The 26,756-nt window shown below is 40.9% G+C and overlaps 1 protein-coding gene across 2 annotated transcripts; it reads right to left on the bottom strand.

The window, feature by feature from the left end:
- Positions 1 to 5,982: 5,982 nt before the first annotated feature.
- csrp2.L (cysteine and glycine rich protein 2 L homeolog) lies at positions 5,983 to 26,390 on the bottom strand. Of its 2 annotated transcripts, none has more exons than NM_001093973.1 (6): positions 26,372 to 26,390; positions 12,779 to 12,901; positions 10,162 to 10,330; positions 9,332 to 9,458; positions 7,925 to 8,018; positions 5,983 to 6,289 (listed from the first exon to the last, which is right to left on the bottom strand). In NM_001093973.1, exons 2-6 carry the CDS (start codon positions 12,888 to 12,890, stop codon positions 6,213 to 6,215), a joined length of 579 nt encoding a protein of 192 aa, NP_001087442.1. In that variant the 5' UTR covers positions 12,891 to 12,901; positions 26,372 to 26,390; the 3' UTR covers positions 5,983 to 6,212. The 2 variants fall into 2 exon arrangements, with proteins under 2 accessions (NP_001087442.1, XP_018106552.1); XM_018251063.2 differs by lacking the exon at positions 26,372 to 26,390 and adding an exon at positions 26,204 to 26,361 and having other exon boundaries at positions 5,987 to 6,289.
- Positions 26,391 to 26,756: the final 366 nt, after the last annotated feature.

Consider the following 26,756-nt stretch of genomic DNA (forward strand, 5'->3'; position numbering starts at 1 on the left):
CTTGATAAGTTTTTCTCAATACCGGTGTATTGGGCAGCCAATTGTACAGGATTCTGCACATACATTCCATTTGAGATGAAATAAACAATGTTGAATATTTTTACATTGGAATCTCCTCCTGTCACCAGACACTTACAGTTAGGCCCATAAATCTTTGGACAGAGACAACTTTTTTTCTAATTTTGGTTCTGTACATTACCACAGTGAATTTTAAATGAAACAACTCTGGTTCTGTACATTACCACAGTGAATTTTAAATGAAACAACTCCGATGCAGTTGAACTGCAGACGTTCAGCTTTAATTCAGTGGGTGCAGTTCAACTGCATCTGAGTTGTTTCATTTAAAATTCACTGTGGTAGTGTACAGAACCAAAATTAGAAAAAAGTTGTCTCTGTCCAAAGATTTATGGGCCTATCTAAGCAACTTTTCAGTTGGTCTTCAGTTTTTTTTTATATTTTTAAATGATTTGTTCTGTTTCCAACTTTTAAATGGGGGTCACTGACTCCATATAAAAACAAATGCTGTGTAAGGCTACAAATATATTGCTAGTGCTACTTTTTATTACTCATCTTTCTAATCAGGCCCTCGCCTATTCATATTCCATTGAAATTACTGCATAGTTTCTAGGGTAATTTGAGCCCCAGCAACAAGATTGCTGAAACTGCAAACTGGAGAGTTGCTGAATAAAAAGTTAAATAACTCAAAAACCACAAATAATAAAAAATGAAAACCAATTGCAAATTATCTCAATCATCATGAATGACTCCACGTGAGCTTCAATATGTAGGGTCCATTGGAAACTTGGAGAATGAGGGACAAGAAGTAGAATATGGAAGGTTTCAGCCAATAAGATCAATGCCCAGCACAGGGATTTAAAGGAAGAAGCAAGTTGAATAAACTTGACTGTTGCCTGTGTGTCATATCAGATTACTTAGGGGCATGTTTATTATGATGTGTAAAAAACAGTGGGTTAATACACCACACATCGCCAGGTTTCACCAAATGTTCACACTTCTGCCGGAAGCAATGGAAAATAACGGCTGCAAATCTGGAGTTCGCTTGGCGTAAAATTACACACACCTTGATAAATTCCTTACTTATTTTACACAGCTTTTTATAGTTTTTTCTGCAAAATTTGTTTTACACAGCATAATAAATATGCCCCTTAGTGTGGTGGGAGGTCTGTCCGCTGGCTGCCAGACGGAGAAGATCTGAAGATGCATAAAACGCTGCATTTTTGGCTACTAAAACCTAAATGTAAATCTTATTTAAAGGTGCAAATCTACTTATTTTTTTAAAACTTTTACAAAGGTGGAATTCACTTTTAAACATACAGGGAAACACACAGAACCTAGATCAGACTGGGCCGGCGGCCGCAAGAGGGTGATGGTACGTGCTGGGGGGGGGGTTTGGAAGGGGGTTTGCAGTTCGGGCAAGGGGGCTGGAGGGAGATTTGTAACCCTGAGGCAGCAGCCCCGGTCCGATACCACCAATGAGCAATACAACAGGTACATGGCTGTCTTTTTCAGGGTGTCCTCTCCAAATGACAGGAGGTGTGCCAAAACCTCTATTGTGCAATTGTTTCTTTTGCTCACAATTATATATTTAAAAAAAAAAAAACAATTTGCAACAATCACTGAACATGGAATAATGGCTTTATTACCCTTAAGATTGTTTTCTTGGGCTTAAAATTAGTTCTAATGGCTTCAAGATACTTCCAAACTCATGGATAATTTAGAGAGTACCCAACTCTAGAAAAATGATGTACAAAGCATGTAGTTGGCTGTCGGTATAGAGAAACACTGCCAACACAACTGATTTATGTGTTTCACTACAGATTGCCAAACTGACCTCATAAGTGAGACATGTTAAATATAATTGTTAGTGATATTTGAAATTTTACCAACTTCATAGAGTTCAGCCAAAAAAGCATCTGCACCCTTAATAAAAAAAACTTTCACTTTGCACTAGAAAATGTAATTGTAGTTTGTATTGTGGGAATTTATACAGGTAGTGGTACTGGTGAGGCAGACAGGAGACAGGGATACCATAGTTCATTATAAAGTTGTGTTACTGCACTTTATTAACATCAATGTTGGTTTCACTCACAGTGTAGCAAATACAGTCACTTTTAAAGAAAATAAAATCAAGTTGGCCTCTTCTTCTTCAGTGGTCTGATTGATTAGGATTATCCTCCCAAAACACTACAAGGTACACAATACCTTCACGGCTCCCTATTCGCTGCACTTCTCTGCAGCTCTCCTGAGAGATTCTCCCCCCCTTCCTAGTGCCCACAATGGAACAGCCAGTCCCCCTTAGTCTTGGCACACACCCCTTCACCCACTGGCAGCTTTAACCTCAGCTGTCACTTAATTACTTTGCTACAAGGGAAGATTAACCCTATCTCATCCAAATCTTTGCAGGTCATAAAATGCACTGAAAATACCTAGGGCGTTATTTATCAAAGTCCAAATTTCTCTATTTTCTGAAAAAAAACTCCAACCAAATTTTTTCACCTTATTTATTAATAAACTTTTGAGAAAATGTAGTTTGCAGGAAAAAATCATGAAAAATATGAATTTTTCAGATTTTCCACCCAAAAAGCCATTCTGGTTATTTCCTTTAGTCTCATGAATTGCACTTTAATAACCTTTATTTTCTCTGTAATAATAAAACAGTAGCTTGCACTTGATCCAAATTAAGATATAATTAATCCTTATTGGAAGCAAAACCAGCCTAATGGGTTTATTTAATGTTTACATGATTTTCTAGTAGACTTACGGTATGAAGATCCAAATTACAGAAAGATCCCTTATCCAGAAAACCCCCAAGTCCTGAGCATTCTGGATAACAGGTCTCATACCTGTAATGGTACAGTGACTTCCAAGAACAATATCCCCACATCCTAAATACATTATAGGGTAGAGACACCCCCAAATATATTAAACACAGTGTTAGGCAGTGGAAACCTAAGCCCGATTATATACCATAAGAATCAATTCCCCATATGTAATAAAAGGCACTAGAGTCATTTACTGATCCTATTGGACAGTTTAAAACCAATTCGGACTTTGAGGTTTTCAGATTTTTTTTTTTGCTAGGAATTGTCCGTAAAACTTGAATTTTTAGAGTTTTTTTGAGGTATTAGGATTTGAGTGCATCGTTCAGTGTCATTTTCCGTTCTTACTTTTTCTTTTCAAAATTTTTAATAATAAATCTCACGTTCATAGTTTGAGTTTAGTCGTGATTTCAAAAACCACTAAAATCCAACCTTTGATAAATAGGAAACTCACAGCAACCAATAAGCTGTTTGCTTTTAAACAGGTGACCAATAAAGGCTACCTGCTAATTGCTGCTGGTTGCTGTGGGTTACTGCTATTGGGCAAACTAAGTGCACTTTATTGCATAACACCAAATGAGCCCCGACACCCAAATCACTTTCGAAGTCTTCCAAAAAGCAGGCTTCCTGGATGTATGAAACACATTCGTTTTAATACTTCAAAGGATATTTTTCTGCTTTAGGGATGATTAGAAAACCTAATTCAAGGGTATTCCATTCAGTTGCTAAAACTTTATTCGGGATATCCTAATGCATTCCCTGAATTTCAAATTTTAGCACATTTACTAAATACTTTTCTGCAATAGAAAAAGACTAAAGCAATACAATTCAGATTGCAAGAATTCAATAAAATCACTATAACCTGATAAGGCACAGAGGCTGCTTGTCAATAGGGATGTAGCGAACGGCGGAAAAAATGTTCGCGAACATATTCGCGAACTTGCGTCAAAAATGCGAACGGTTTGCGAACGTCGCGAACCCCATAGACTTCAATGGGAAGGCGAATTTTAAAAGCTAGAAAAGACATTTCTGGCCAGAAAAATGATTTTAAAGTTGTTTAAAGGGTGCAACGACCTGGACAGTGGCATGCCAGAGGGGGATCAAGGGCAAAAATGTATCTGAAAAATACATTGTTGACACAGCGCTGCGTTTTGTGCTGTAAAGGGCAGAAATCAGACTACGTCACTCAGGGGATGTTTCTGGACACGGAATGTGAAAAAGCTCACACAGCTAGGTGGCACTTGGTTAAAGACTGGGCAAACAATGCCTGCAAGGGCAAAGTATACAGTAGTGGATACGGAATATATTATTGCTGCTGTAAAAACATCACTCAGGTGATGTTTACGGACACGGAATTATTATTGTTATTTAGACAGAATGTGAAAAAGCTCACACAGCTAGGTGGCACTTGCATACCTCCCAACTGTCCCTCTTTTGACCACTCAACCCCCTGTCCCTCTTTTGTACTGGAAAGTCCCTCTTTTCTCTGAACTGAACAGCCAGAAAAAAAAACAGTTTCTAACTTAATTAGCTTTTGGCAGAGAGCTCAGAACAGCTAACAGGTGCAAATAAGATACTTTGTAACAATTTTGACTCTGGTTGGTGCTGGTAGTGGTGAACTACTAGGAGGAGCAGCACACCAGTCCCACTCCCCAACACAGCTAGACTAATAGCACTGGGCTCTTACAGTAGCAAAGTAAAAAAACAAAAAAGAAAATAAAAGCAGTCCTTACAAGGACTATTGGGTTACAGGCAGCAGTCAGCAGATGAGAGATCAGCAGCAGGACAGCTGCCCACAGCAGCTACATACAGAGCACTGCAGTAGAAGGTAGATTACTAGCCAGCAAAGCTACCTAACCTAAAATGTCCCTCAAATCCCTGCAGAGTTCTGTCCCTACAATACAGAGCAGTATCAAGTAGATTACTAGCCAGCAAAGTTACTATCAACTGTCCCTCAAATCACTAACAGCTCTCTCCCTACACTAGCTCTTCCAAGCACACACAGGCAGAATGAAAAAACGCTGCAGGGCTTCAGTTTATATATGGAAGGGGAGTGGTCCAGGGGGTGGTCCAGGAGGGAGAGCTTCCTGATTGGCTGCCATGTATCTGCTGCTCTGGGGTGAGAGGGCAAAAATAAGCGCCAGCTAAGGCGAACCCAAATTGGCGAACGTCGCGCGACGTTCGCGAACATTCGGCGGACGCGAACGGTCGATGTTCGCGCGAATTAGTTCGCGGGCGAACAGTCCGCGACATCCCTACTTGTCAACTCACAGCTTTACTAGTGTCACTGTGCAATGAATGTTTTATGTTGATGTTTTATTATTAATGGAAGGAGAACTCTCAGTGTAGGCAGACTCCATGTCATGTCTTGTCTGTCCATACAGTTGCCTTATTTCTAACAAATCATTTACATGCATATTGCCCTAGGAGTGTTCAATAAAATATCTTTCAGACATTATGAATAAGGAATAGTGTGGCCATTTACCCTTGCCTTGCCCAAGGAGACACATAACACAGCTCTGCTAAAGGAATGACAATATACTGTACTGTTGCCCTGCACTGGTAAAACTGGTGTTTGTTTATCTAAACTATATTAATCTTTCTGAAGCAAACTGCTGTGTAGCCATAGGGGCAGCCATTTAAGCACAGGATACACAGTAGATAACAGATACGTTCAGAAGAAACTCATTGTATACAACAGAGCTCATCTGTTATCTGCTGTGTATCCTGTGGCTTTTTCAGCTTTGAATGGCAGGCTTCATGGCTACACAGCAGCTTGTTTATATAACGTATAGTTGTTTTTCTGAAGCAAACACACCAGTTTTACAGTGAAGCACAACAGTACATTATATTTTCATTACTTTAAGGCACTTTCACCCACTGAGCTATTTAGTTTCCATTATTTTAATGTAAACCCCATTGGAATATATATACCGGTAGTAATGCAATATCTGATACCTGCATTGAACAAGATTATTCCTAGGCAGACTCGTTCAATGCCTCGTTTTATACACCAATCTACACTCTAAAATGGAAGCAATGGGATTCTGTGTGTTACCAATGACAGGGTAGTCTATACTGGCTTGGTAAACAATAACCTGCTCCATTTAATGGCACCAAAACAACGCACAATGCAACTTTGTGGCAACAGGGAACAAAACCAAATACTTTATTGAAACATCAGATTATTTCTATTAAATGTAGTGTTACAGAGAAAGCATCAACAAGCTTTATGAAAGTACATCATTATAACAAAGACATGTAAAGTGTCACAGTGATTAGTACAGGTTGGAATTCTTGGCTGCTTAGTTTCAAGGAAATGCCAGGTTTCATGGAATGTTGTGTTGTCTCCAGAACAAGCTGCATCCTTCTTCACTGGGCATGGACTAGAGCACCAGCTCCCTGCCCATAACCAAATCCTTTGGGCCCAAAATTCTTTGCATAGCAAGCTGGGATAGATCACAAAGGTTCCATTAGAGAGACAGACATTTTTATTCAGTGTAAGGTTATTCCTTTCACTTTATAAACAATATAGCCCTAGTCTTCGTGGCCACAATACATTAGCATTTGGTACATTAGGTATTTAGCCCAGTGGAATACCTATGCCGACACGGTCTTTATCTCTACAGGCTCTGGCTTTATTATTTTCCACTGATGTCTGCATTTTTCCATTTCTAGATATTTCTGATAGCCGTGCCTCCCAAGCTCACATGGCTCTGCTTGATGGTCACATGTACCATGTTGAACAATGGCAATAAAGAAAGGGAGATCCATTTTACAATTAACTTTCAGTATGTTATATAATGGACTGATTTTAAGAAACTTTTCAACTGGTCTTTATTTATTTATTTATTTATTTATTGGACTTTCTGTTCTGCCTCAATCCAACCTTCAGCTGGAAATGGCCCCTGCAGCTACAGTTTTATTGTTAGCCTTCTTTTCCTTTATTATTTATAGCTTTTTATTCAGGCCTTCTCATATTGATCTAATAATCAGACTTGCAGCCTATATTTTTCAGTTATAGGTTTAGGCAGTGATCCCCAACCAGTGGCTCATTAGCAACATGTTAAACTGGCCATAGACTCAAAGATTCGCTCGTTTGGCGACATCGCCAAACGAGTGGATCTTTCCCCGATATGCCACGAACGACATGGCTATATTGGGGGTAATTCGAACGTTCGGCCGTATGGCCGAACAATCAAATTACGATACCCCAAGGGGCTCTGACGGGTCAGTCGGTTAAAAATCAAACCTTCCTGATCGATATCGTGGCCAGATATCGATCGGAAAGACCCGTTGGAAACCCACATACACGAGCAGATAAGCTGTCAAATTGGTCCAAACGACCGATATCGGCAGCTTTATCTGCCCGTGTATGGCCACCTTTATTCACCAACCCCTTAGATGTCACTGCCAGTGGCCTCAAAGCAGGTTCTTACCTGTATTTCTGAATTCCTGAAGGCAAGCTTTAGTTGCCTAAACACCATGTTTACTGTAAAACATAACCGCCTGTAGGCTTCCAGACCACATAGGGGCTACCAATAGCAAGTTAGAACCCATACTTTGCACCCTCAGGAACGTTTTGCTTGCTTGTGTTGCTCTCCAACTTTTTTTTTTTATTATTATTTATTTTTTTTAAATTTGAATATGGCTCGCGAGTAACAAAAAAGTTTGGGGACTACTGTGTTTAGATATAGAAACAAACTGCCAATGTTCTGTTTCTCTCTATTTAAAATGCTAGATAGACCAGCACCTAATTTATGGGCATTACCCCAAGTCATATTTTCAGTCTCTACTGCGATCCTGACGAAGGGAGGGTTAATCCCCCCCCCCCGAAACGTTGATGCACAGGTGGTCACAATAAAGAATAGGGGAAGTTCCCCACCTGCAACATATTTGGTGTCTGTGCGATTCTCTTTCTATTCTCGCTAGTGTTAGGACGTGTGCCGACCGTCTTGAGAACTCTGCACCACCTAAGCAGGAATATCTAAGCAAAGGTGAGAGGTGCGGCTATTTGTACATACAGAACCTCTCTACTGTAACAGATAACACATGGTGTCAGAAAACCACAGTAAGAACCTCACCTTTGCAATAGATCTCTCCTTCTTTTTCAGTCAGGGTTGTAGATTCTAGACTCTTTCCACACTTTGCACACCTAAAGCAGTTCTTATGCCAAGGCTGGAGGGAAGATGTTACATTGTATTACACACAACAAAGGGTGTGACTTGATCAAAGGATGGGGCAGAATTAAGAAATTTAAGACAGGTGACGTTTATTTAAACTGCAGTGATTATGGCTTATGTCTGACACATACAAGTTGTGTCAAGTTATGGTTCCCTGCCTAGGGTGGTGACGGAGTAAGTAATTATAGGCTAATAAAAATGGGCTAAACACCTCTCTAGGAAAAAGAGCATATGGATCATTAAATAAAATGAATGCAAGTGTTGATCTAGATGAAAATGTCCTGTTTCACAGACTGCGGTGTGAATATAAACATGGGTTACAAGCTATCCAGTGCCAAATACAGTAGAACCTCCATTTTACATTTATCAGGGAACCAGAAAATAATGGTGTAAAATTCAGGAAAATGTAAAAGCAGGGAAATGTATTATGTGTAATATATAGGTGGGACCACAAAACAACAATGTAAAATGAGGGAAAACTTAAAATCAGGGGATGTAAAATTGAGGTTCTACTATATATCAGAATATAGTTACATAGCCAAAATGTAATGTATAAAGGCTGGAGTGACTGGATGTCAACATAATAGCCAGAACACTACTTCCTGCTTTGCATCGCTCTAACTCTTGAGTTAGTCAGCCACATGGGACAAAACTGTTCAATGAGTTTGCAATTGATCCTCAGCATTCAGCTCAGATTCAAAAGCAACAGTTATGACCCATGTGCCCCCCTCAAGTCACTAATTGTTTACTGTCTGGTAACCAATCAGTGGAAACCAAGAGAGCAAAACAGGAAGTAAGGTTCTGGCTATTATGTTGGTCATCCAGTCACTCCAGCCTTTATACGTTACATTTCTGACTAAGTAATTATATTGGAAACATATATTATTTTAGGAAACATTTATTATTTTACACAGCCTATTTTCCCAGTTTTTATTTTTACACTGAACAATTCCTTTAAGAACAGGCATTGCTGAAATCAAAGCTTCCAATTCATTCCCCTAAATTAGTGGCTTATTCATGCAGAGTTGCTGTACCTGCAAGTGAATGGTGAATGATAACCAATTATTTCATCTCTACTTTTTAAGAGTAAGAGTAGGAGACAAGAATATATTTTTGTGTGGCTATTTTGTGCATATTAAAACCAAAGTATGTCAGTATCTTTAATGAAATCGTAGTCCAGAAGAACCTCCCTGTAAAAGCCATGCAGGGATGATTTTTTCCATCAGGAATGTAAATAGTTGCATCATGGCACCCCACTGTATAGAACAGGACATACGGATACATAGAACATAGCTCTGTTCACTCTACCTTTCCAGCTCCCATTATTTTCTCAGCGGCATATACAGATTCATTGCATCTAGGACACTTCTCAGCACCTCCAAACTTTTGAGCATACTTAGAAGGATTTGAACTGGTATTCTGCCGTGCCAGATTTCTGTAAATAAAGAATATTTAGAAATACTAGAAATATCACCACTATATACAAGGTATCTAGCCTGGCCCCCAAAAAGAATTTTTCATAATAGCATGTGTAATCTATGAATGCACTATTGTCTAATCACTGAAAATCTTTTGGTGCTGATGCTGTTCTTGTGGATATTAGCTAAATATTCAGTGTGGTGATTTACTGGCATTACATGGCGCTTTACACACAGGCCAAGAAATAGCCCCATGTAGCAGTACCCTTAAAGGGGAACTGAAGTCTAAAGTAGAATATTGCTAAAAATGCTGTATTTTGTATATTAAATAAACATGAACTTACTGCACCAGAAGCCTAACTAAACAAATGATTTATGCTTTCAAAGTTGGCAGCAGGGGGTCACCATCTTGTAACTTTGTTAAACATCTTTGCAAGACCAAGACTACGCATATGCTCAGTGTGGTCTGGGCTTCAGTTGAGAGGTTAAGATTAGGGATTGTCATAAATTATCAAAACAGCACAAGTCAAATAATATCCGCCATAGAAACCAATACAGCAAGACTGATTAATAATCAGAATATGCAAACTGCACTGGGAAACAAACAAAGCTGCTCGAGGTCAGGTAAGTAAGGTGGCGGGGTTCCTCCCTGCGGTTTGAAAGTATGATCAGTTTTCCTGCAGAGCAGTTAGGGATGTGTCTGAAGTATCAACTACTTACTCCTCCGGCTTTATGCCAAGCCTTTCCCCTCTGTCCATATTCAAAGTGCCAGCTCCTTGGCCATATCCATATCCTTTCGGGCCATACTTTTTCCCATAACATGATCGACAATAAATCTCATCATCGTGAATGGCTACAGTTGTGCTGTCCAGGTTTTTTCGGCATACCACTAGGGTAAATAAGCAAAAATTACAAAGAGAATTCATTTTTCCTACAATACTTTTTGACAAAGTACAAGCTGTAGAATGAAAGTGCAGTCATTGCAAACAAAGCCATCTGAAGCTTTCTGTGAAGCATATTGTTATAGTGACATTTAATAAATGGAAAATATGTGTTGGTTCTGATTCAGGCTGCACAGATATATTTGACCATTCAACTGAAAAAGTCTCAATTGTGATATTTCAGATTAAAATCCCCAAGGCAGAAACTACACAGAAATATATTTGCTACATAAGCCAAACAGGGGTCATTCAATTTCAACGCTTCACTGTGCCACAGGCTGACTTGGGCTATTAGCACACACAGAGGGTTTCACAGCAGCAAGAATGGATTCAGTCATCAATGCAGTGATTCCAAACTAGTGGCTCATGAGCAACATGTTGCTCGCCAACTCCTTGGATGTTGCTTCTAGTGGCCTCAAAGCAGGTGCTTATTTTTCAATCCCTGGCTTGAAGTTTTGGTTGCATAAAAACCAGATGTACTTCCAAACACTTTATGGTCACTATTGCCCAGGGGTTCAATTACTTACACGTTGGCAGTGGCAGAACTACCAGGGGTGCAACTGCACAAGGGTCCGCACCCCCTTGGGGCCTGCTGGCGGTTTGCGCTCTAGTGAATACGCCACAAAAAATACCCAAACTTTTGGAGGGTGTGTGTGTGGGGGGGCGGCTGTAGGGGTAGCTATGTTACTGACATTTGCTATACATTCTGGGTCATTAGAGATCACTAGATCCAATATACAATTTTTCTGGTTGGCTCCTCAACTTTTGCCATAAAATTGTCCTCATTACCGGCAGTACTGTTGCTCCAGTCAATATCTTGGTAATTAAACCCCCCCACATTATCATTTCTTTCCCCAAACTAGTAGCCTTTTCTATTTGCATCAGGACCTCAGCCTACTCCTCTTCACTTATATTAGGGGATCTATAGCATACTCGCATACTCCTATACTCCCCCCCCCCTTTGTTTTTGTTACCGATGTGTACCAAAACTGCCGGGTCTTCCCCAGCCCCTCCCAATAATCCGTCCACTCATTCCACCACATGCCGAACCCTAGCACCAGGCAAGCAGCGGATTGTCCGGCATGAAGGTTGCTTACATCAGATTACCCTATCCACCTTTCTAATAATTGGAACACCTATAACTAAACCCTGCCTTTCCCTTGTTGCGCTCCACCTACCGCTCTTCAGTCTGCACAATATAATCCAGTTCAGAGCGGTCCTCTCTAGTATCTTCACCCAAAATGGGAAATCTGTTGCTTTGGATGAGCTTATTTGCTTTGGATGAGCTGTGGACCAGCACCCCTACCCATCCTTCCCCTTGTAACAAACCTCCACTGCCCCTTTTCCACCCCCACTACACTGGCCCCTGCCAGTGGTTGCTCTGTGAGTCTCCTTTCCTCCCTCAGATTTGCCGCTGCCCTCAGTGCTCCAAGTTCCCCCCCCCCTTAGAGTCTGCAGTTCAGATTCCAAGATGAAAACCCACCAACATCTCTCACGTGTAAATACTGCATGGAACTGCTGCTCCAACACTACATACATGCAACACCCCCAGGAATTTTTTCATGCTTACATTGCCCCAGACTCTTTTTACAGTTGATTGATGCTCACATATAAAAAAAAAAAAAGGTTGGGGACCTCCACATTAATGCAAATTAGGTGAATTAAAATACACCAGTGTTTAAGAAAGAAACCATTGTTGTATGCAGCAACACCGTGCAATCTGCCCCATTTTAGGAATTCATACCAATGTATTCACACGGATCATTAACCAGTCTGGAATAATGTAAGCAAATTGGCTGCTATGGCTAACTGAACTAGGGAAAATGTGCATGCAGCCAGTTAAAATCCCTCATAATATACCCCATGATATTTATGAAGTCAAGCCAAGGACATGCCTTAAAATGGATGTTCAGTCAAGCAGTATGTAGAGCAGTGGTCCCCAACCAGTAGCTCGTGAGCAACATGTTGCTCTCCAACCCCTTGGATGTTGCTCTCCGTGGCCTCAAAGCAGGTGCTTATTTTTGAATTCAAGACTTGGAGGCAAGTTTTGGTTGTATAAAAAACAGGTGCACTGCCAAACAGAACCTCAATGTAGGTTGACAATCCACATAGGGGCTACTAAATGGCCAATCAGAGCCCTTATTTGGCACCCCAAGAACATTTTTCATGCTAGTGTTGCTCCCCAACTCCTTTTACTTCTGAATGTTGCTCACGGGTTCAAAAGGTTGGGGATCCCTGATGTAGAGTATATTGGTCCCCATATACTGTAAAAGGGATTTACCAAGCCTAACTGCAACAGGGTAAAGAAATTACCAGTAACAACATATGCATTGGTTTTACAAGCATATTATGGTGGAGCCCAGCCATTTGTGAAGGCACCCCGCAAACCAACTTACTACAAAGGAAGCAGCATTTGTGGTAACTCTTCCCATCGCACTGCACTTCTTCAGCATGATAAACATTGCTGCCACAGGCTCCACATTTGTTTCCACCTCCCCAGTTGGGCATTTTGCAGCTGGCTGAAGGAAAAAAAAACCCAGTAAAAATCAGTTTCCACATCACCCATGTGATTTAAACAGTGACAATAACAATTAGTTTTCTGTCCATAACATTTGTGTGGTTTGAAAGAAAAAATCATTTCAAATTTCTGACTGCTACTAGGGGATTGGAAAAACATGATTAAAGTCTGAAAGCAAATCCTAGATTGAGTCATTTTATTAACAGATAATGAACACTTGTACCTAGAGTGCCTGTGCTTTTAGCAGCCATCAGTAGCACTTCACTGGGAAGCCTGCTGTACAAACCTGTATCGGGGCACCACTGCCATTTTGAATGTCTCTTCCAAGGATTTTCAACACTGAGAAAAGGAAATTCCACACAATATCTGGATGCTAAAAGATTTTCCCATGCACGAATATGATTTACACTATAGTCTCTGAACCTACAGAACTGGAGTTCAGACTGGCTGCCAGCTGACTTATCTCATGAAGGATTTCAACACGGGTGTATAGTGCAGAGCAACCAGCTCCAGGGCTTAAAGCAAACTATCTTCACACCCTCAGTGAATTAGACTGGCCGGGCTCTTGCTCAAATACATCATATAACATAGAAATATCAATAGATTCATAACACAAGACGTCACCATGGGAAAGCTTATACCTCACCAATCACTGACCCAGTGCCCCTTGAAGCTTCAGGGATATAAGTGCAGCTCCATCCATCCTCTACACTGTGACAACTGAACAGCACACAGGGGCCTGGTTGGGTTTGCCAAACTACCATAAATGCAGAGTGGCTACCATCCTCACATGCCTCCACCCATCTCATATGGATTAAATTGCATGTAGTTTCTCTAGGGACAATGGCCTTCAATGGCAGCACCTATTCTTGTCATATTTAATTCCTACCCACCCCTCTTGGCTATAACTTAGCCTTACTGCCTAATGTCTTTTTCACTAAAGACAGTTTTTGGCTATGGGTGCTCATTAAATAGAAACTTGCTAAAGTTCCCCTAACAACAATTATTGCCCTCCACATATATCCTATTGGTGTTTTCATCTGGCTTTTCACTAGTTCAGTTGACAAATTCTTTAAGGTTACATGACATCAATGGTTCAGATGCTTTTCCGACAGTCTCTCAGGCTTTGGCCGGGTCAAAATTCTACGAAACCCTGATGTGACTCAGGAAGTTCCTGAATCAAATCCTGGATTTGGTGCATCCCTAATGTACAGCCAACTTATATAATTAACACCTATTATATTTTAGTCTATTCAATAAGTAGGAGAAGCTAAACTGTGTATTTCTTTATGCCTTCACATCCTCTAACCACTTCCTCAATCCCCCCTTCTTCCTGAAGATTTGCTCACTGGCTTTAAAGTTGTACAGAAGTAAGAGATGATTTGTGTTTGGGAACGGAAATGTATACAATTAATACGTGTTATCACTCTGCTGTCCTTCAAGCATTACACGAAGCCCTGCTATAAATCCCCAAGAGAAATTCTGCATTGTTTAAAGCCCTATGGAAATGTGTGACAGCCTTTAACAAAACATCAAGTGTATGGGGGGAAAAACACTCCAATTCATTCCTTTGTGAAGGCTAGGACTGCTTTAATAAATGCCTAAAAAGAAAATTATGTCTGACGTCACATCAGCAATTTTATCTCCAATAATTTTCCAATGTACTAATGTTTATCTTTTTAAATGTACTGATGTTATTGTATGAACTATGGATCTTCAGCTGTCCAGAAAAAAAACAGTTTTCAAGAGCCAAGTGAATTTTTCCCTGGGTACTATTGGGAAACCATGGGAAATAGAGCCAGTCTGCATGTGCAGTCTAAAGGCATGAATATGCATACATATACCAAGAAAAATTGATTTAATGTAATATTTAAAGTATATTTTTTCTAGGAGTGTAATGTGTTCATAAGCATGCAACATGTTCTGAGCTGTCAGTTATATTTTATGACACTCACCAGACTTGTTTTTTTATTACAACACACACTGTGCAAGATCTTTAGCTGGCGTTCTATTGTTTACAGATTAAAGGGAGTTGGAGGATATAGAGTCATATAGAAAAGGATATATTTTGCTATAAAAGTTATTGTAATGTTTAAACATGTTCAGAGAAAGCTGTCTTTTGGCAAGACTTATCCAATAATACCCAGTCATAAACTATGAAGGAGCACAAAAAAACAAATCACATTAGTAGGAACAAAAGAAAAAACCATGGGTGAGCAGACACCCACAACTGGCCACTCCTGTATTTCTTATTCAGACCCACATTTATATTTTAATGTACTTTTTAGAGTATGATAACCAGTAAAGAACTGCTGGCTACAAATGCACTGGCCTGACTGTTCAATAAGGCACAGTTTTAGAAAATGGGCAAAAGACGTTCCGATTGGGGATTGTGTTCTCGGATTTACCCACTTTTTACTATGTATTTACACTACAGCTTAAGCTATTTGCACACTCCCACTCATCCCCTTATTTGAACGAAATCAAATTCTGGCATTCAAGTTATTCGGGCAGATTACTTGCTAAATCTACACACAAAACAAATGTAAGTTTCATAATATTAGGGCTTCCTGGCAGATTATTACAAGAACAACAAATTTCCATAGCTAATTATTTATTTACACAATGGTCGATCACTGACCACTTTCTCTTGTGTTTTCTATTATTTTCTCTCACCCTCTGTCCTTTTCTCTCCACTTCTCATTTTCTCCTCCTTTTTGTGTTGTTGGGAATTACATTTACAAACATTTTCTTGAAACTAACTGGAGAATTCAGGGTGGGGCAACTGCCCCTTCTTGCCCCATTCTGCAGGCACCCATGGGTAAAACGTGTCAGGAAACCACACTGTCTTTAAAAGAGAGCGTTTTTTTTCTAAACATCATTTGTTGTTAAAGCTACTGAGTAACTTTTTTTTTTTACAACTAGAGGGGGAATTACTTGCAGTAATGGCAGGTCAGGCTTGGGCACAGAGATGTAATTGACCCTAGCACAAAATGACTTTCCATTGGAGAAGCTGCCTGCATATTGCATTACCCCCATCCCAGGTATCCGGAACAGATGTCCTGAAGGACAGCTGCTGTGCAGAAGCTGCCAAAAAGCGACAAATCTAAAAACCAGCTTTATAAACTGCCAGTGCTAGAAGTGTACTTTAAGCATATTCCATTTCTCCAGAGGATTTGTGCCCCCTTTTACATTTAGAATGAATACATACTAGGAATGTGCTCTAGCTACTGGGAAAAGCAGGGAGCTGCAGTCTGTAGACAGCTGAAGTGCCTCACTGTGCAGATCCCAGACAGACACTGGATATCAGTGAGTCATTAAAGAAAAAAAATGATACTTGCTTCAAGGTCTGTACATTCAGCACATTGTAGGCCGTCAGAGTTGCTGCCAGGCTAATGGAAAAGTGGTTAGTAAATTATACTTTACAATTTGTGGTGACGTCTTCTCGTTTTTCTAAAAAGTTTGGCTGTCACAGCAGAGCTGAAAGATTAACATTCCTTTTCTTTTAACTCTGTATTTGGCTGAACTACCAAACAGCAGCTGACATAGATCAGAGGGAAACTGATTTGCTAGAACAACCTCTATCTTTCATTGTTTATTAGTCAGTCTGTTTAGTATATAGAGCCATAAACGATACAGAATGTCAGACCTGCTCAAAGCCTTTGTGAAAGTTCCAGGCCAATTTACAACTGCCGGTGAGAAAAATATACAGGTGGAACTGCACAGAGGAGAGCTACTAAAATGGTCTAAATGACAAACCACAAAAATAAAGTAACAATTTCAAGAAGCAGAGCAGTATGTTTAAGAAGGAGAGTATTGTTCTGAGACTGCTAGATACAGCACTTTCTAGCAGGCCTTTCAGCAACTGCCTCTGTACGAGACTTGGTTACAAATGCACCGATGTATGGCACTGCCAAAAAGTATGTACTCTAGAGAAACATCTGCTACTCAGGATTTAACTCAAATACAATGAAGTTTCCATTACATAAACTATGACAAAAGTGATTCAGCTGGATCAGATGTGTGTTAGGACAGAATCAGAGAAATGAGGCTGACGAATGACTGAAGCCTAAAGAAGAAAGCATTCCTAACTCCTGAATCTCTTCTTGATCAAGGGCCGACTCCTTTATCCTTCAGTTCTTCAGTCTGTTTGGATTTGAGCCCCTCTCAGTTAATAACAATGTTACAGGTATATGAAAACATGGTCTATTGCCCTGCTATGGGGGGCGGGCCCTGATGCGTGACACGCAGCCGGGCCCCCGCCACCCTCCGTACGGCCCGCATTTCAGTGGCGCGCGGGCTGCTGGGGGCCCTGAGGGGGTGCGGGCCCTGGCCCTCTCCACCAGTAGTTCCGCCACTGGGCAGGGGCACACAAGCAGAATCGGGATGATTTCATCGCCAGGCGACAAATCTGCTCTTTTGCGGGGCGACAATCTCACCGGACTGCCTTCCCCCTGCCCTCCACCAGCTACAATAAAAATCGCCTGCGGCAATGCAGGCAACTTTGGGCGACTTCAGGAAACGAAGCGCCATGTGTGCCTTCCCCCAGGCGATTTTCATTTTAGCCAGCAGAGGGCACAGGAAAGGCAGTTCGGGGAGATTGTCTCCCCGAATCTGCTTGTGTGGCCAGACCCTAAATAAGCAATCAACCTCAAATTTCTGCCAAACTCTTTGGCCCCCATCCACTGCTCTAAGCCACCCTGGGGGTGGAGGCAGTCTCAATAGTTTATGAACTGCCCTAATACTACCCAAAAAAGGAGCCAACAACATCATAAGTGTGTTTAAATCATACGGCAAAGTTGTTTATCACTTCAGTTTTAATGTATGTAGTATGTTACATACTAACAACTATGCAAAAATTTGCAGGATTAAAAGAGTAGAAAAGGGGAATAAACGCAATCCTCTGAATCATGGGCAAGGACAGTATTTCATTGCAGTGTTTCCACCTTTAACTGTATTCTGTATACATGCATAGGAGACAAATTGGCTTAATTTAGGAAAAATAAACACTACTTTTCCTATCCTGGAAAAATGATTTAACGGCAATGCAAAGAGCATATACCCCTGCAGGGCTAGACTGAGCTATGCTATAGCTTTATTTTCATCGTTCAAACAGCCCATTTCCTGTTTTTGGTCTGGAAGGAGATTCCAGACACCTGTGTTTGTAATCCCCCCTCCTTGTCTTTGGCCCCAGTGTGCTTATCCTGGCTTTTTCACTCTGTAAGAGGAGTTTTACACAGGCCACAGACAGCTGAGGGACCGTACTTGTATTAAGTCAATATCAGAGTAACACAAGTTTGGCAAGTTTTGTTCTGCCACCTGAGGATCTGCAATGTGGGCACCATTTAATAATCTCTGAAGGAACCCTGCTTCAACTGGGACCTTAGGCTCAGGATGCCCAAAAAGTAAATCATTAACTACCAGTAGATCACAGCAGAACAGCACTGTCCACAAGCAACTCCATTACATCACCTTTCTTGGTACTTCCTATTTATCTAAAAGTGAATCCAAATTCACTGGCTTGGGTGCCAATATGTTAGCCCCATTCCCTTTTGATTGAATCACTAAGTTGTTTACCCTGAGTTGGAAGTACTTTTAGAAAAACAATGCCCTGTCCAGGGGAAAAAAAGTAGACTGAGCTGCCATCTTACTTACCTTTCCAGCATGTCTCCTGGAAGACTTATTTATTTTTGCAATTTTGAAAGACTACATTAAGCTCTTTGCTTTAAAGCTTGGTGAAGATTGAGGTTTTTTTTTTATTATGCAGTCAATGTGCAGCAAATGTAGCAATGCCTGGAATACTAAGGACCTGTTTGCATTGTTATTCTAAGCCTGATGCTGCACAGCATTTTGCCTTGGTTACCAAACATTGGTTTCTGGGATGCAGGAGACAATCCATTCATTTACTGATGTATAAAACATAAGGCAACCAAGGGAGTGCACAGCTTCCATTCCTAAACTCTATAACCCACTGTAGCTGTGAATAAGGTCAAAGTAACACAACATCCATCTGGTACCATATGGTGTACCTGAGCTATAGACTGAACCAGCTGGCCACTCTGTACCCCAAAATGCAAATGCTGGTGCTACTGTGATTTCATCTGTACATTTATAAATAATACACATATATAGAAGATAACTTATCTTGACCTTGGAAAGGATGGGATAGCTTTGAAAAAAGTTTCAGTAGGAAAACATCAAACCAGACACATGGCAACATGAGTAATAGACTGGGTTTAGATTAAAGGACAAGGAAAGTCTAAAATAGAATTAGGCTAGAAATGCTATATTTTGTATACTAAACATAAGCATGAACTTACTGCTCCACAAAGACTTATCAAACAAATGATTTATGCTTTCAAAGTTGGCCACAGGGGGCTGTCATCTTGTAACTTTGTTAAACATCTTTGCCTGACCCTGACCATGCTCAGTGTGGTCTGGGCTGCTTAGGGATCGTCATAAACAAAGCTGCTTGAATTCTGCATGGCTGGTAAGTAAGGCGGGGTCTCCCCCTGCTGTTCATAAGTATGATTGTTTCCCTGCTCAGCAGTTAGGGACAATCTGACAATTCCTATCCACAGCAGTAAATGAAGGGAGAATTTCACTGCATACAGTCAGGTTTCTTATAAAAACGGTACACATTTTTTAATTAAGGTATATTAGAGATAGGTTTCTTTTTCATTAAAGAAATTAAAAATGGGATTTTATTTTTTTGCCTTTCCTTGTCCTTTAAGAACATTAGATTTCCTAGTTTGCAGATCTTTACATTAGCCCCCTATTTAATAAACGCACGAGTATATCTGCATTTTAAGCTAAGAAGGTCTGCATCAGACATTGTGTAAATACTTTTTTTATTTCCATGCCAAGGCACCCTGCGGAGAAGCTTAGTACCTTAAACCTAGCCGCCATATAGACATTGTGCTTTAGAATTTTTTTCTCTACATCAGTGACTTCCTTCAACACCACAGGAAAAGCAATTCCATAGCTTTGCAGCTTTTTTGAGTTTAAAATAAACTCAGCATCACAGTAAACAAAGTACCTACCCGTAAATATGATACAGCTCCCTTGTTTTAGATCACGGAGCAGCAGACAAGGACTACACGAACATATTTGCAACAATCATGAGATGAGTGCTACTAACTGCCATCACTAGGTGGCAAACAGAACACTGTGAACCACTGGCAGATAGTTCCCATAATAAACTATTGCAAACATGCGGTCTATAGCACCGAGGAGACAATGTCGCAAGAGAACACAGACATCTTTCAGCAACAGGTGGCTACTGGAAACCACAGGTAGGTAGTTACAGGTAAATCCTCCTGACATGTTTTTCTTAGCGCATTATTCAAAAAACTATAATAGCTCTGCAGCAACAAAGAATCTACAACAACTACTTTACTTGAATATTGAAGGGAATCAAGGGACTGTCTTTTTCTCTACTTTATACTCAAGTACATTAAAGCAGGAGATCCTCACACAGCGTTTCCTTTCAGTGTGTTGTTTTAACACAGCAAGATGTAAAAAAAAAAAAAAAAAAAAAAAAAAAGATGTTTTGTTTAGGCCTGCAACATTGTAAAGGTGCAGTTGAGAGATATGTTCAGAACAGTTTGGGCAGCCAAACAAAATAAATAAAATAGGGGGTTTGGTGCATACATTTCAAAGCAGCAATAAAAATAAAGGCAGTTGTTGGTAACCCTAAGCATAGAGCTTGCCTTTTAGTCTCCAATTTGTTCCACACTGTGAAAAAAGAAAGTCAATCAGGTCTTAAAGGGGTTGTTCACCTTGCAAACACTTTTATTTAGTTCAGTTGTTTTCAGATTATTCACAGAAATAGAGTTTTTTCAATTGCTTTCCATCATTTATTTCTTTACCGGTTTCCAGAATCTAAAGCCCAGATTCTGAAAGGTTACAATTTGCTAACCTTAGTTGACACACTTCTTGGCAGCATCTCAGAATTGATACAATAGTTGCTAATATTCCAAAGAGCTGACATTAATGAAACTCTGGGATTCTGCTCAGCAGGGACAAAGATAAGAAATTTATCAACTACATGTATCAATTTGGAACAGTTACAGAGTCAGTGACCCCTTCCCAGAGCTGCTTTAGAAAGAAATAAGAACAACTAAACTTTACAATATTAGAAAAACAGTCACAAATAGTAATTAAAAGTAAAAAAAAAAAAAATCTATTTCTGGTGAACAAACTAAAACCAAATAAACTGAAAAAAGTGTTGGAAGTTTAATAACCCCTTTAACCCCTGCTTAACCAAATAAACATCCATAAACAGACTGCAACTTTTTAGTCGAAAATTAAAACATATTCTGCTTGCTAGAGCATCGCATATACAAACATCCAAGCAATGGTTTGACTGGCTGACAGAAAGCTAATAAAAAGACGGGGTTATCAAAATATTGACATTAAAAATCTAGCCTTATGATTACTTAGCTCTATATCAGTATCTGGGGCATAGTACTGCCCTTCAGTCTTCTGAACAGCTTCCTGACTGGGAAATGAGGACACAAACAAAATGGCTTCCCAAATAAACAACATACACATTATTCATTAAAAGAACAACAGATTTTTTTTAAACATCAGCATGTTTTACTGAGCAGTAAGCAGTGATACGGTCAGATTTATCAAGCTGCTAAATGGACACACTGATCCGCTTTAATAAATGTATCAATTCGTCAAGTGAAATTCGGATTCCTACTTGCAGGAAAGCCACAAAATTTGGGATAGAAATGCACTGGAAACTTAAAAAAAGGCATTTTTTTCCACACTGTGACCAATGACTGCCACAAAACAATCATGCTCTAAATGTTATACTATTTTACATGTAGGCTTGCCACCTGCCTGATATTTCACCTTCCCACTTAGAAATTAGCGATTAGCTTGATATAGATAAATAGATGATGGATAGGTAGGTAGGTGGGTAGGTAGGTAGGTGGGTAGGTAGGTGGGTAGGTAGGTAGGTGGGTAGGTAGGTGGGTAGGTAGGTGGGTGGGTAGGTAGGTAGGTGGGTAGGTAGGTAGGTGGATAGGGTAGAGGGTAGAGGATAGGGTAGAGGGTAGAGGATAGGGTAGAGGGTAGAGGATAGGGTAGAGGGTAGAGGATAGGGTAGAGGGTAGAGGATAGGGAGAGGGTAGAGGAGGTAGAGGTAGAGATAGGTAGAGGGTAGAGGGATAGGTAGAGGGTAGAGGATAGGTAGAGGGTAGAGGATAGGTAGGAGGGTAGAGGATAGGTAGAGGGTAGAGGATAGGTAGAGGGTAGAGGATAGGTAGGTAGAGGGTAGAGGATAGGTAGAGGTAGAGGATAGGTAGAGGGTAGAGGATAGGTAGAGGGTAGAGGATAGGTAGAGGGTAGAGGATAGGTAGAGGGTAGAGGATAGGTAGAGGGTAGAGGATAGGTAGGAGGGTAGAGGATAGGTAGAGGGTAGAGGATAGGTAGAGGGTAGAGGATAGGTAGAGGGTAGAGGATAGGTAGAGGGTAGAGGTAGGTAGAGGGTAGAGGATAGGTAGAGGGTAGAGGATAGGTAGAGGGTAGAGGATAGTAGAGGGTAGAGGGATAGGTAGAGGGTAGAGGATAGGTAGAGGGTAGAGGAATAGGTAGAGGATAGGTAGAGGGTAGAGGATAGGTAAGAGGGTAGAGGATAGGTAGAGGGTAAGAGGATAGGTAGAGGGTAGAGGAATAGGTAGAGGGTAGAGGATGGGTAGAGGGCTTAGAGGATGGGTAGAGGGTAGAGGATGGGTAGAGGGTAGAGGATGGGTAGAGGGTAGAGGATGGGTAGAGGGTAGAGGATGGGTAGAGGGTAGAGGATGGGTAGAGGGTAGAGGATGGGTAGAGGGTAGAGGATGGGTAGAGGGTAGAGGATGGGTAGAGGATAGGTAGAGGGTAGAGGATAGGTAGAGGGTAGAGGATAGGTAGAGGGTAGAGGATAGGTAGAGGGTAGAGGATAGGTAGAGGGTAGAGGATAGGTAGAGGGTAGAGGATAGGTAGAGGGTAGAGGATAGGTAGAGGGTAGAGGATAGGTAGAGGGTAGAGGATAGGTAGAGGGTAGAGGATAGGTAGAGGGTAGAGGATAGGTAGAGGGTAGAGGATAGGTAGAGGGTAGAGGATAGGTAGAGGGTAGAGGATAGGTAGAGGGTAGAGGATAGGTAGAGGGTAGAGGATAGGTAGAGGGTAGAGGATAGGTAGAGGGTAGAGGTTAGGTAGAGGGTAGAGGTTAGGTAGAGGGTAGAGGTTAGGTAGAGGGTAGAGGTTAGGTAGATAGAAGTTAGGTAGATAGATGAAAAGGAAAGGAACAGAGACTGGTATGTTATTCTTGAAGCTCAGTTTACATGACGTCCAACTATGTTTGTGATACATGCAAAACAGATAGGGAAACTACTCTTGATGTTGGGGGGGGGGGTTGCTATAATACAAGGGCCTTATTTCAACTTAATATATACAGAGCAAATGTGCATTGCTAAGCAGGGGTAGGGGTGGCACAAAGCAATGAATGGGAGGAGTGCACATCACTAGTATCCATTGTACAATAAGTACAAGTTATGACAAGAGCACACAAACCTTTTTTAGAAAGGGTTGGTTTTATCTCACAGAAAGAACACATGCACAGAGGCCTTTAAGGGCTATGGCAGTGTGTTTCCTCAGATGCTGAACAAGTGCTTGAATGCTTACTGACAATTCTCAGAGTGTCTTTCCCAGCCTCTTGGGCAACTAATAAATGCAGCTGCCACAGTGTAAGAAGCTCAGCCATTGACCTAATGAAACTAAATGCAAGGATCTTGCAGGGGTGCCCCATCTTTACTGATGCATATTGCTATATTTAACCCTTCAGCTTCTCTTATCTGGCCAGTTAACACTTAGGGCATATCATGATCCCTGGCAGGTAAGCAGTCATACAAACAACAGGTCATTAAAAAAAATCTGAATAATAAAAAGTAACCAGGTGGATTTTCTTTTTATGACAGCTAATGTATAAAGGGCAACATATTTTGCATTCTAGAGCTTCTTTATTTCTTTTCTACTTTACTTATTTTCCTTCGGATCATAGGCGTATGGGTTTCAAACTGTACTATACATATAGGGTTGCCACCTTGCCAGTATTTTGCCGGCCTGACCAGTAAAAATAGTGCTTGATGCCAATGTCATTAATAGGGAAAAAAAAACAGAAAAGTATATTAAGGTCTGTATTTTTTTTCCAAAAAAGGTGGCAGCCCTGTATATACATAATAATAAAAAGGATATCAAAGGTCTTGATGGTTCACTTCCTCTGCCGGTTTCCAAAAGGTCTGTTCTCCCTCAGACCCGCATACAAATCCAATTCAAAGCTGCAAAGTGAAACCAGCGCTCATCCAGCACGAGGTATAGGCAAAACAAAAGGGAGCAAGAAATTTATTCTCATATAGTGTAGTAATTTTTTATATAGATGGATTACACCCCTTGTGAAATAAAATTATTTCTAAAAAGGTGCCTCCTCCAAATTATGTTATTTGCCGTGCTTAGAATTTACACACTGAGGTGAGACTCATGTGAGTATACTCACGAACGTTTAAACGTAGTTTAGGCGTTTAGAAATATAGTTAGATGTTCATCCCCTCAGTTTTCTCCAGGCTCTGTGGCTTGAAAACAATGCGCTGACATAGTGTAAAAACGTCACTCTTTTAATCTCAATAATATCAGTAAAATCGCACTTACAATATTGCTGTTAAAATATCGCATTTAAAATACAAGTCACCAGTCCGCCATCTGTAGGAGTCACTCAGGCAGCCGGTATAGTTGTTACTTGCCGGCGTCTCGACCGCCTCGTGTGTCCCAGTGCGCGTATGGATGACGTCACTGCCCGACGCGTTTCGTCTACCGACTTCCTCAAGGGAAGCCCTTGAGGAAGTCGGTAGACGAAACGCGTCGGGCAGTGACGTCATCCATACGCGCACTGGGACACACGAGGCGGTCGAGACGCCGGCAAGTAACAACTATACCGGCTGCCTGAGTGACTCCTACAGATGGCGGACTGGTGACTTGTATTTTAAATGCGATATTTTAACAGCAATATTGTAAGTGCGATTTTACTGATATTATTGAGATTAAAAGAGTGACGTTTTTACACTATGTCAGCGCATTGTTTTCAAGCCACAGAGCCTGGAGAAAACTGAGGGGATGAACATCTAACTATATTTCTAAACGCCTAAACTACGTTTAAACGTTCGTGAGTATACTCACATGAGTCTCACCTCAGTGTGTAAATTCTAAGCACGGCAAATAACATAATTTGGAGGAGGCACCTTTTTAGAAATAATTTTATTTCACAAGGGGTGTAATCCATCTATATAAAAAATTACTACACTATATGAGAATAAATTTCTTGCTCCCTTTTGTTTTGCCTATACCTCGTGCTGGATGAGCGCTGGTTTCACTTTGCAGCTTTGAATTAGCCCTGTATATACATACACGGGGCTACCCAATAGGCCAGCAGCTGTCTCCCTTGCACAGAAGGACCAGACCTACGAGGAAACCTTTCACTCACTACTGAGGATCACAGCTGGTCTGCAGTGCCCTAACACTGATAATTATATCTTCTAAGAAAGTCTACTAAGCACAAAGGTGCCACATTGTCTCCAGTGATCCTTCACCGCTAACAAGGATGGGCGGGAAACAACAATAATAAAGAATAAATACATAATCACAACCCTGACAGGCAGAAAAGCCCATGAAAGCTGTAATGCAGGGGTGCCCAAAATGTAGATCAGGATCTACCAGTAGACCTTTAGCTGGTGATCAGTAGATCTCAAGACCCTCTCAAAAAAACAGCTTGTCTATATCACACTCCCGTTTCATGCTTTTCATTCAGATATTGATTATGTTAAAGCCACATGGGAAATAGTTTTTTTTTTTTAAATATAGTAGTATAAATTCTCTTATAAATCAATATAATATTTAAGTAATATTTTCCAGAGAACAGAATGCTAACAGTGATATTATGGATGTAGATAATGTTCCACAATGGGACAACATCACTAAAAGTATTACTAAAGTACAGGCACTCCTGCTGTAGCTGCTGTAGAGCACGAGTTTGCCCCACTCCCCGAGCAGGGGTCTGTCTCCAATACACGTCACGCACATTTCCAGCAGCAGCAGCAGCAGCAAGTCATGCGCAAGTAGCGCGCACACGTTGTGGGAAGAAGCCGCTTAGTAGTTATCAGCAGCCCGGAGAACTAGTTACTCGCCAAGGCTCGGCTTATGGATACAAGGATTGGAGCCTGGAAACAAAGTGCCAGTCAGCGAGTAGAGATGGCCAACCTACCGTCCGCCAATAGGTAATAAAAGGATTCGACAAGGCAATGAGCGACATCAGGTGGAGGGCCGCCGGCTGGCCATGTTTAGGATGCTTCTTGTTATTCAGAGAAGTAATGCAACACAATTCTATCCCAGAACCCGGCTGGCAAGTGAGAAAGCTGTGTGTAGTACTTACATAAGCAGACACGGACTTCTAGTCGCAGTTTAGTTGTGAGTGAGCGGGTAGCTGGGAACTGCTGCAATTTCTAACATTCTTGTGCTGGGAGGAGTTTGCAGCCAGGCAGCAGCTGCAGTTGGTCAGTGCAGAACAGGAGCTGAAAGCTCACACCCCTCTCACATGAACACTAGTCACATCTGTGCAGCCTCACTGGATACAAACTCGATTTGCTCCCTTACTAATGTTCCTTATTACTTCATATTTGGCATACTAACTGCATTCTGATCTGTTCAAAATGGCATATTACCTAATGAAAGCTAGTAAACACACCACAAAAAGTATTACTCATATCACACATCTAAAGAAGTAACTGTTCCTAATAACTGCTTGCACCAACTGCAGC

The sequence above is a fragment of the Xenopus laevis genome, chromosome 3L, assembly GCF_017654675.1.
Source record: "Xenopus laevis strain J_2021 chromosome 3L, Xenopus_laevis_v10.1, whole genome shotgun sequence".
In the NCBI taxonomy this organism is placed as follows: domain Eukaryota; kingdom Metazoa; phylum Chordata; class Amphibia; order Anura; family Pipidae; genus Xenopus; species Xenopus laevis.

Excerpts from the sequence above, each read along its gene's own strand:
- csrp2.L (NM_001093973.1), bottom strand. The coding sequence starts at position 12,890 with ATGCCCAACTGGGGAGGTGGAAACAAATGTGGAGCCTGTGGCAGCAAT. Across the intron at positions 9,459-10,161 it reads CTTGGCATAAAGCCGGAGGA|AAATCTGGCACGGCAGAATA; the intron begins GTAAGTAGTTGA and ends CTTTATTTACAG. Across the intron at positions 6,290-7,924 it reads AGGAGAGATCTATTGCAAAG|CTTGCTATGCAAAGAATTTT; the intron begins GTGAGGTTCTTA and ends GATCTATCCCAG.